We start from the raw sequence: 11,785 nt of genomic DNA on the forward strand, positions 1-11,785 counted from the left end.
GTGATCCTCACATTAGTTTAACTTAGGGAAAAAACTTATGCCATCTTTTTATGATGTCACTATGTCAAGGCTTTAGAGCATGAATCCTGTGATGAGAGAAAAATATCTTTGTAAATCAATATTGATCAATTAGCCAAAATTCCTACACATTCACAGTCATGATAGCCTCTAGCATTCCATGATGCTGCACTATGAAGCACACCATCTCCTGCACATTACCCAGGAGAATAGAGATGCTGAAATCCAAGGGGAGCACCACCACCTCCTGCAGTACCCTGGATTGTAGGGATAACTGCTCCTCTACATGAAAAGAGAATCTTGTCCTCAGGGTGTTTCTCAATGTTCTGACACCCAGAGGACATCATATAAATTCTGACTTGTGACTGAAGAGAAGCCATGCATTGGACTGGTCCCAGTTTCCTCTATCCTGCAATATTAGGTCCATATGATTTATAATCCAAAGTTAGAGCAAAACATATGTGAATAGCCTCACTTTCTATACCACACATTTTTGTTTAATTCTGTGAATGTCCATTTCTGATATTTAATCACATATGCACATAAAATATTATATATTGCTTTTAGCTTATCTCATTTTTGTGGCACAATCTAAAACATTTTTTATCAGTGAAAGCATTCATCTCCTAAAAATCTTTACTAACACATTCTTTGACAGATATGGTTCAACCAGGCCTACTTTTTTTGTACCTGAAATAGCAGGTCTGGATGTTAGCATTATCTGGTATTTGAACTGTTGATCATAACTGAGTCAAGGTAGAATGGAACCATACTTATAAGTCCTGTCAAAACTGCAGCATGTTAAACAGATTGAATCATGGTATACATTCTGTGATTGTGCTCTTTTCCTTCTTAATCTGTTATCTAACAGGCCTTGAGGACAAAGGGAAAAAAGTGCTGAAAGGAAGCTGTGTAAGTGACCTTAAAGAAGAATGGAGACAGGCCTCTGGGAGACTGTTTTTGATGAAAAAGGTCAACGTTTTTCCAGGGTATGGGAATATGTAGAATTGGGTTGTCTTGGGAGATAGAATAATTTGCATTAAGTTGTAAGCTTCTACCATACAGTTAAATTAGTAGAAGCATGGCCCTGTCAAAATTTCTAGAGCTCTTGTCTAATTACTATGTGGGTCATCAAGAGAAGAATATTTGCAGGAGATGTGTTAAAGGTAACCCTTGAGATAAGTCAGGATTTTTGTGCCTTGAGACATCTTTCAGATAAGCCTAAGTAGAAAGCAGGAAACTTTTGCTGTGTCCATGTTGCCCAGCTTACAGAATGCTCCCAGGCTCTGGTAGACTGTAACATCTGATCAGCCAACAATGTCTTCCAACACATTCACGAGATTTCTACTTACTTCTTCATATATTTTTCTGAAGTTGTTAACTGATCTATAGATACAACAGTTGTTTCCTCCTGTTCTATTGGCTTTTGTTTCTGGAAACAGCATGAACTAAACTCAAGAAGGTGTGATTCTCTGACTTCAAGTGGTCCGCCCCAGGTATACAATAATGAAGGCAGCCAAGATTCTGGTCTTTCCTGTGGTCACCATGTTACAAGGGGAATTGCTAGAGTTGGATACATACAACTGTCACCAGGGTAAAACCTAGTTTTGAGAGGGACATGGATAATTATATAGGCATAACATAAAATCAATTTCTGAATCATCTATTCAGCATTTCAAGATAATCAGAAGTCATTTACATATGCAGCTGAACACTGTATTTAATGCCTAGGTTACAAATTAAACCAGACTGTATACTGTATACAGTGCAAATCAACTTACAAAGGAGCAAAGGACCAGCAGGGGGCACAATGAAGCTAAGAATTCGCATTAGAGATATGGGGTGAAGAGTGGAGGGGATTCTGTATCCTCTGTGGTTTCCTTTCTTAAAGTCTGTTAACTGACCTGCACCTGCTGTGACTGACATATGATGTTTCTGTAGTCACACATAGTAAAGATTCCTTGTCAAACTCCTCACGGGTTTGTATATTCTTTTAAAATTTTATTCAGTTTTATTTACTTTATACATTTTTTAGAAAAAAAATGTACAATACAATCTAATTACTGTATCCCTTCCCCAAATTCACACCCTCTCCTTTCCTCTGTAGAAAGCAAACGGTAAAAAAATAAAAAACTAAAATAACAATCATTTATGTAAGAATAAAAACAGGAATTTACATACATATAGCCCAAAACAACACTCAAAATAGCACTATATTACATAGGTAAAAGTTGATTAAGACTGAAGAAATAATGCACAATGTGAAATCAGAGAAAATACCTGTAAAATATTGCGTTCATTCTGTTTTAGCCATCTACTGCAAGTCTTGTGTCCAGTCCTGAGTGAAGTAAGTACACCCAATAATACTTCAATAGAGAAAACAAACATTTCCTTTGCAAGGAAGTATCAATTATAGAACTTCTTGGTTAGGAGATAAAAACGTGTGTCCGTGTTCTTCTGCCAACATTGGGACCCCATTAGGATCGAATCTGTGCAGACTCAGCATGCTTTCCAGTCTCTGTGACTTCATATGTGCATCAGTCCTGTGCTGTCTGGAAGACTTTCTTTGGAGTTATTCACCACTTTTACCAATTAAAATTTATTCATATTTTAATTTTTTTCTCAGAAAAAAGGTTTAACTATTGAGCTAATGTAGACAGATAAGAACATTGGCAATACTTCATACTGTTCTCAACACCTGACCCCTTCTGTTCCTGTCTCATTTAAGCCTCACCTCTAACCATGATATCTATTCTATTTACCATCCCAGGGCGATTCATATGTTACCCTTTGAACTCTCCTTGTTACTTTGATTGTCTGTGGATTGTAGAATGGTTCTCTTTTCCAGATAATATCCACTTACAAGTGAATACCTACATGTTTGTCTTTTGAGGTCTTGGATACCTCACTCAGGATGAATTTTTCTAGTTCTACCCATTTTCTCACAAATTTCATGTCATTTTTAATTTTTTTTAATTTTTTTTAAATTTTTTTTTTTTTGGTTTTTCGAGACAGGGTTTCTCTGTGGTTTTTGGAGCCTGTCCTGGAACTAGCTCTTGTAGACCAGGCTGGTCTCGAACTCACAGAGATCCGCCTGCCTTTGCCTCCCCAGTGCTGGGATTAAAGGCGTGCGCCACCACCGCCCGGCTCATGTCATTTTTAATAGTTCTGTATTATTTCATGATGTCATATTTTAATGGCTGAGCAAATGTATAACAATTTTTTATGCACTCTTTGTTTGAGGGCCATCTAGTTAGTTTCCAGTTTCTGGCTATTATGTATAATCCTGCTATGAACATAGTTGAGCAAGTATCATTGTCATGGGGGGAGTGTCCTTTGGGTATATGCCCGAGGTTGTATATGTTGATCTTGAGGTAGAAGTTCCCAACTTCTGAGAAACTGACATATTAATTTCCAAAGTGGCTACACAAGTTTGCTCTCCCATCATCAGTAGAAGAGAGTTTCTCTTGCTCTATATCCTCTTCAGCATGATGTATTGCTGTGATTTTAATGTTAGTTTTTCTGACGTGTGTAAGATGGAATGAATCTAAAAGTTATTTTGTATTGGGGACCTGAGAGTGCCAGCCTCAGTGTCCCGTCAGTGTTCATGATGGCTAACAATGTTGGTAACTTCTTAAAATGCTTCCCCGGAATTTGAGATTCCACTATTGAAGATTTGCTGTTTAGATCTATACCCTATTTAATATTGAGTTTTTTTCTTTTTTATTAATTTTTATTGAACTCTACATTTTTCTCTGCTCCCCTCTCTGCCTCTTCCCTCCCCTCAATGCTCCCCCAATATCATCATAGTCCCAATTTACTCAGGAGATCTTTTTTTTTTCTGCTTCCCATGTAAATTAGATCAATGAATGTCTCTCTTAGGGTCCTCATTGTGGTCTAGGTTCTCTGGGAATTGTGATTTGTGAGCTGGTTTTCTTTGCTATATGTTTTGAAACTACTTTTGAGTGAGTACATGTGATAATTGTCTTTCTGGGTCTTGGTTACTTTACCCAAAATGATGTTTTCTAGCTCCATCCATTTTCCTGCAAAATTCAAGATGTCATTATTTTTTTCTGCTATGTAATACTCCATTGTGTTAATGCATCACATTTTCCTTATCCATTTTTTGATCGAGGGGCATTTAGGTCATGTGATCAACTGTTTATAGCAGCATTGTTTGTCATAGCCAGAACCTAGAATTATTTGTTTTTTATGTCTAGTCTTGAGTTCTTTATATATTTTGATTGTTAATACTCTCTTTGATGTGGGCTTGATAAAGATCTTTACCACTCTGTAAACTGCCATTTACTTTTTTTTGATAGTTTACTTTGCCTTTCAAAAGTTATCTAGTTTCATCAGGTGCCATTTGTTAATTGGTGATGTTATTGCCTGTGCAATTGATGCTCTGTTCAGCAAATTTTCTTCTGTGCCAATGTGTTCACTTTCTCTTCTGTTAGTTTCATTGTATCTGATTTTTTGCTGAGGTATTTTATCCACTCTCCCTTGGGTTTTGTGTAGTGTGATAGATATGGACCTATTTGCACTCTTCTACATGTTGACAACTATTTAGACCACCATTTGTTGAAGATACTTTCTTTTTTCCATTGAAAAAATTTTTTTCCTTCTCAAAAATCAAGTGTCCATAGGTTCTTGGATTTACTTCTGGGCTTTCAGTTCAATTCCATTGATCAACCTGTCTGTTTTTATGTCAATACAATGAAATTTTTATTACTTTTCTCTACAGTACAGGTTGAAATCAGGCATGGTGATGCCTCCAGATGTTCTTTTATTGTATAGGATAATTTTGGCTATCAGCAACCTGATTTCTAAAGTCACTACACAAGTTTACATTTACTTCAACATGTGACTATAGATTACCCTTTCCCCACATGCATGCCTGCATTTGTTGTCTTTTATTTTCTTGTTTACAGTCATTCTATTGAGACAATAATGTATCATTGGAGTTGTTTTAATCTGAATTTCATTGATGATCTAAGTACTTTGATTGTAGGCCATCGAAAATCTAGTCTTGAACTGAATAGAAAATTCTCCCTGTTGGTTATGTTTTCTAGTACAGGAAGGCACTGTGAAGCCTGAAGAGAGAAAAAGACATCAATAATCTTATAAAGTACCAGCCCTTGCAGTGTAGTCTATCAACCTCCAGGTAAGAGGTACCAACTAGTGGTTCCTGTTACATGCTGAATTACTGCCTTCTAATTGGATTAGTGACTGCTCCACAGGAAAGACACCATTCCAGGTAAATGTTCAAAAACTCATGAATAGGAAGGATATTGCCGAAGGAGACCCTAGTTGTATTGCTAACGGTCATGTTGTCTAACTGCCTATAAATATATATGTTCATATATAATAGATTAGTGCTGGTTTCATCCTTGATCATGTAAAACTCAGTATGCAATGTGTAATGATCATTGTAGACATTCATGACCAGTCAAAGTGCTGAAAATTAATGACTGAGTCCTCAGTCACAGTGAATCCTCTTTATCAACCTCTTCCTTCCCCCATATCAAGGACCATCATGAAACAGAAAAAAGAAAGAATGTAAAGTTCAGAGAATGAGGTTGAAAGTCATGGAATTCTATCTACAGAGATTGACATGTTCTCATTGCACAAATAACCTCTTAGCAGCTGTTCTTATCAACATATGACCTGCACAAAATCAAAACAGTTAAAATTACAGCATGAAAACCGGTGGAAAGACTAAGCAGGCAAATGTGTCTCTTAGCCAAACTGACAATTTTAGTTTGAATCCTGAAAGCTACCTCTTAGAAGAAGAGACCTGAACACCCAAAGTTGTCTTCTAAGTTCCTTGGCACATGTGTGGCCCTCCTCCAACTAAACAAAATATATCTTAAAAGACTACAACACAGGTGGGGGAGGGACTCCCCAGGAATCACTGCCAGCTGAGGAGATGTTAGCATTGGAAAAATGCATACGAAGTTAGAATCACTTTTTTTTTTTTTTTTTTTTTTTTTTTTTTTTTTTTTTTTTTTTTTTTTTTAGAAATGTGCTCACTCGGTGGTTACTTATGTGCTAGGGGATAAGACCCACCATATCCATACAGACAGTATTTATTACATTATTGAGTTATTCATTAATAAAACAAAAGTGATCAATATGTTGAAGAAAGACCTTTTGTTTTGAAAGATTATAAGGGGAGCAAGAGGGACATAGTGGTCGAGAATTTGATCAAAATATATTGCATTCATAAATGAAAATTGCAAGGGATTAACAAAATTATTCTAGAATAGCAATATTCCATATGCTTAGAATTTTCATATAGGTGTATAATGTCCACTGTACATATTTACCCTATAAAGTCAACCTATCATTTTCTTGCTCTTCCACATCCATTTGCCACTTGTATTCCATGGGACATTTTCAGTTCTACATCCTTACATATGTGCATTCACAATTATTTCTAACTACACGATATCTAATGACTATAAATAGGACTCAGATAATATCTGTTTCTGAGAGAGTCTTAAATTACTTAATAATGTCAGCACCAATTGCATTCATTTTCCTCAAAGTGATATAAGTTCCTTATACATTACTGATGAATAAATTCTGTTTTATAGCATATATACCATAGTTCTTGATATGGTCATTTGTTCAAAGACATGTATTTTGTTTCTATAATTTATATACTGTAGACAATGCTGCAATAACATTTGTGTGCAAAAATTTCTGAGACATTTTCACTTTTGATCATTTGAGTGTTTTATTATGCAGTCTTCTGGAGAAAGACTTGGTAATGTCATGTACATGAAAAAAAGACTAGAAGTTCTCATAATTTACAAGTTTTAAATCCTTTTCACAACTGCTAACTGTAAATTTTTTGTAACAAAAGGAACAACTGTCTCTGCCTGAAGTCTTTTATAAACTAAGAGCTTATAACTTGATGACATATCCACAGGTCTGCACAAGGCTTGTTTTTATGTAACAAGGTTCAAAGGCAAATATAAATTGCATGTATCTGAAAGGAAGCTACAAATTCTGAAAAATTTAGCAGGTTTTGGAATTACTAATGGCCATCATCTTCATAATCACAGTCACCTCTTATAAATCAATCTAATAAACTTTTCTCAAGGCGAAGTAACTGTTTCAGGCCTGAAATCAATTGAGATCTTAAGCCCTGATGTTATTTACAGAGGGTCTGCACAGTGCTTAGGGAAGAAGTATGTGATCATTTCCCCAGAGAGGATTAGGATTTGAACCTCAACATCTTGCTACCTGACCCAGGTGCCCTCTACCTCCTTTTTCTCCAACTGGACTAGGGCCTTATCTTAGAAGTCCCTGCTCATGAATATGCAAATTATATTACCATACGGTAGTTAGTTTATACAGGGATGCACACACCATAACATCATATGATCAGTGTCCTCTCCACAGTCACTGAGCACACAAGGTCCTCACCATGGGATGGAGCTATATTGTTCTCTTCCTATTCACAGCAGTTACAGGTAACACTCTCCCCAAATACAGATTTCCTCACTCTCAGGTGACAATGGCATCCACTCTGCCTTTCTCTCTGCAGGTGTGAACTCACAGATCCAGCTGGTACAGTCTGGGGCTGAGCTGGTGAGGCCTGGGGCTTCAATGAAGATGTCTTGCAAGGCTTCAGGATACACCTTCACTAGCTACAATATGCACTGGGTGAAGCAGAAGCCTGGACAGGGACTGGAGTGGATTGGATGGATTGATCCAGCAGATGGTGAAACTAAATATGCTCAGAAATTCCAGGGCAAGGCCACACTGACTGTAGACAAATCCTCCAGCACAGCCTACATGGAGCTCAGAAGCCTGACATCTGAAGATTCAGCGGTCTATTACTGTGCAAGACACAGTGTTGCAACCACATCCTGAGTGTGTCAGAAACCCTGGAGAAGCAGGAAACTGTGCTGAGTCTGAGATGACAGAGATCATTAGCCTGGAGACTTGCTGACAAATAATCAATAGGAGTGTCCCTTTGTCTGTCAAATCAGGGTCTTTGTCATCTTTACAAAAGAACTTCTGGGAAGGAAGTCATGCTGATTCAGGATTCCTCAGAGCTGCCCATACTAGACCAGATTTTACCTGTGACCACCTCCATTAACATGATTTTTTTTTATAAACAAAATAGGACAAACTGTAGCAATACATTATGATATAAATATCTCTTAAATCTTTGGGACTGGAACTGTTGCTGGAGTAGATGGGAATAAGCTACAATCACGTCAGTAAAACACAAATCAACAGCGTTTGGGCAAACTAAAGCCCCTTTCATAGTCCAGTTTGATTTCCTACATATAAAAAATGGCAATTTGTTGGAAGTGGGTCCCTATATATGTTGGGTTAAGTTCTTTAATCTCTCCTATGAAATCAAATAGTATGTCTTTAGTTACTGATACATTGTGGTCATGAATTGCCTTTGGCAGTAGCAATCAAACCTCTTACTCTTTTAGGATTAAGAATATATCTGAGTGTCAAGCTGTGGTGAAAGACCCTACAGACCCCCTCCTCAGAACCCGCAGCTAGCAGGCTCCCCGGGAGAACGTCCTGTTTGCTTGAAAGATTCTTAGGATCAGCAGCTAGCCTGCTCTCGTGAGAGGAAAACAGGATATCTTTAATATAGGACATCTACAAAGCAGGATGACTGCAAAGTAGGATATCTATAAGATAGGAACAGGATGTCTGCTGACAGACACCCATGCTGGGAGAGGAAAAACCATTCATGCCCCCCGCCTCATTCCCATAACCACGCTTCTGCTTCTGTAAAACTTGCTTTTTGCTACCCTCTTTCCTATAAAAAGACCTCCTCCCAGTCTGCTGGCGTGCAAGTCCTCCGAAAGACTTTGCCACCTGCAGGTACCTGTGTCTACCTAATAAACCTCATGCAGTTTGCGTCTGACCCATGGTCTCGGCCTGGTCTTTGGGTCCGGGGGCCTCCACCTGAGGGAAGGTCCCTACGGGGGGTCTTTCAGTGGAATCCTGAGGGTATAGAATCTGCTATTTTGGCAACAAACTGGGCTTCTCCACAGATAGCATTGGGGGCAGAGCAGTGGGATCCAACCTGGGACTATAAGAGGCCTGGTCCTGTTCATCAGCAGCCCTGATTGCTCATTTGCTTACTTCCTGAAATTGGATTATCTTTGTCACCACATCTAGATTGACACTGACTGGATCAGTGAAATTGCATTTCACATTTTGCAGGTATATTAGAGGAAGGTTTACTATCCTGGGTTGATTGTCAAGTTTTTGTTTGTATTATTTTTGAGAATTTTTATTTCCCTCCACATTTGAAACATATAGGAAGCCACAAGGAAATTGCCAGCATGTGACCTTTTCATTCCTCTGTGCCATCGTTTTGGCATGCTTGTATAAAACCAAGATAGTAGGAGAGGCATTAGCAACTACACAATGAACCTTTGTACAGATAAAATTTGCATTTTAATAAACAGAATAAAAATTGAGGTGGGAGAAGCTTCTTTATTTTCAATGTGCTGCTCTATAGCTTGTTGTAGATGACCTACAAAGTAATAAAAGGATCTGTAGGTTTTGTCTATAGTGGGAAAGATGTTTTGGGAGTATTAATATCAAGAACTTTATTCCAAGTTCTTATAGCAGTTTGACTACTTTGATTGTTAACTGCCTAAAGGCAAGCAAGCTGTTGGGCAGCTGTTTAGAAATTACCTTGTCTGATAAACTGATGATAAGATTATTGTTTTGAAGGTATTAATTCTTTTGATATAAGAAGCAGTAGACAGGCAGCCATCCATCCATTACTAAAGTTATAGTCTAAACTGAGGGGTGATGAGAATTCTTTTCATATGGACTTGTCAGGCCAAGAGTATCCTTTCATACATATTTGCCATAATATCTTTATTTCTATAGAGAAATGACCCTCAAACCATCTTACTATAACATTTTTTGATATTAAAAATGATTTACTTGTTTTTTAAAGCCATTTTTTCTCATTTTACATACCATTCCCAGTATCACTCCTTCCCTTCCACCTCCTCCCTCCACCCACTTTCTCCCTCATTCCACTCCCATTCATTCCTCAGAGAGGGTAAGGCTTCTCATGGGGAATCAATGAAGTCTAGCACATTGCCTATTGGCAGGACTAACTCCCTCCCCACAAAAGCCCTTCTCTCCACACACACTCCCAACTTTCTCAGAATATTAGATCTACTTCCCCTTCTCAGGGTAGTCTATGTATGTTTCTCTTAGTATTCTCTTTGTAACCTAACTTCTCTAGGGTCGTGAATTACAGGCTTGTTATTCTTTGCTTTACAACTCCTATCCACTTATGAGTGAGTACATTCCATGTTCATTTTTTGAATCTGGTTTACCTCACTTAGGATGTTTTCTTCCACTTCTGTCCATTTGCACGCAAATTTCATGATGCAATTTTTATTTTTACCTCTGAGTAGTACTTTACTGCATAAATGTACCACATTTTCATTATTGATTCTTTGGTTGAGGGGCACCTAGATTGTTTCTATGTTCTGGCTATTACAAATGATGCTGCTGTGAGCATAGTTGGACAAATGTCCCTATAGTGTGATTAAACATCCTTTATGTATATGTCCAATAGTGATATTGCTGGGTCTTGAGTTAGGTTGATTCCCAATTTTCTGAGAAATCATCATCCTGATTTCCAAAGTGGTTGTTCATGTTTGCACTACCCCCAGCAATGGAGGTGTGTACCCTTTACTCCATATCCTCTCTAGCATAAGCTGTCATTAGTGTTTTTGATCTTAGCCATTCTAACTTGTTTAAGATTGTATGTCAGAGTCATTTTGATTTGCATTTCCATGATGGCTAAGGATGTTGAACATTTCCTTAAGTATCTTTGGGCCATTCCAAATTTTTCTATTGAGAATTCTCTGTTTATATCTGTACCCTATTTTTAATTGTCTTATTTGGTATTTTGATGCCTAGTTTCTTGAGTTCTTTATATATTTTGGAGATTAGTTCTCTGTCTGATATGGGGTTGGTGAAGATTTTTCCCATTCAGTAGGCTGCCTATTTGTCTTATTGTCTATGTCCTTTGTTGTACAAAATCTTCTCAGTTTCAGGAGGTGCTATTTATTTATTGTTGATCTCTGTATCTGTGCTACTGGTATTATATTTAGGAACTGGTCTCTTGTGCTCATGCGTTTAAGGACACTTCCCACTTTCTCTTCTATTAGGTTCAGTGTGGCTGGATCATATTGTAGTCCACTTGAACTTGAGTATAGTATATGATATAGATATGGATCTATTTTAATTCTTCTATATGTTGACATGCAGTTATGACAGCACCATTTGTTGAAGATGCTTTCTTTTTACCATTGTATAATTTAGCTTCTTTGTTGAAAATCAAGTTTCATTGGTATGTGGATTAATATCTGGTTCTTTGATCCAATTCTCTTGATCAGCCTGTCTGTTTTTATGCCAATATCAAGCTGTTTTCATTACTATTGCTTTATAATAGAGCTTGATGCCAGGGATGATAATGCTTCTGGGAGTTCCTTTAATGTATAAATTGTTTTGGATATCTTGGGTGTTTTTTTATATTAATTTGAATATTGCTCTTTCGAAATTTGGGAAGAATTGTGTTAGAATTTTGATGAGGATTGCATTGAATCTGTAGATTGCTTTTGGTGGGATTACCATTTTATTATGTTGGCCCTACCTATTCAAGAGCACGGGAGATCTTTCCATTTTCTGATATCTTCTTTATTTTCCTTTTACAATGACTTGAAGTTATTTTGGAACA

General features: G+C 37.4%; 1 gene segment (V, D, J or C); it reads left to right on the plus strand.

Annotated features, from left to right (window-relative positions):
- The first annotated feature begins 7,448 nt into the window (after window positions 1-7,448).
- LOC130882708 (Ig heavy chain V region 102-like) lies at window positions 7,449-7,905 on the plus strand. The segment is given in 2 exon segments: window positions 7,449-7,502; window positions 7,577-7,905. Coding segments are annotated over 2 exon segments (375 nt in total).
- The last annotated feature ends 3,880 nt before the right edge of the window (window positions 7,906-11,785 follow it).

The sequence above is a fragment of the Chionomys nivalis genome, chromosome 10, assembly GCF_950005125.1.
Source record: "Chionomys nivalis chromosome 10, mChiNiv1.1, whole genome shotgun sequence".
NCBI lineage: Eukaryota > Metazoa > Chordata > Mammalia > Rodentia > Cricetidae > Chionomys > Chionomys nivalis.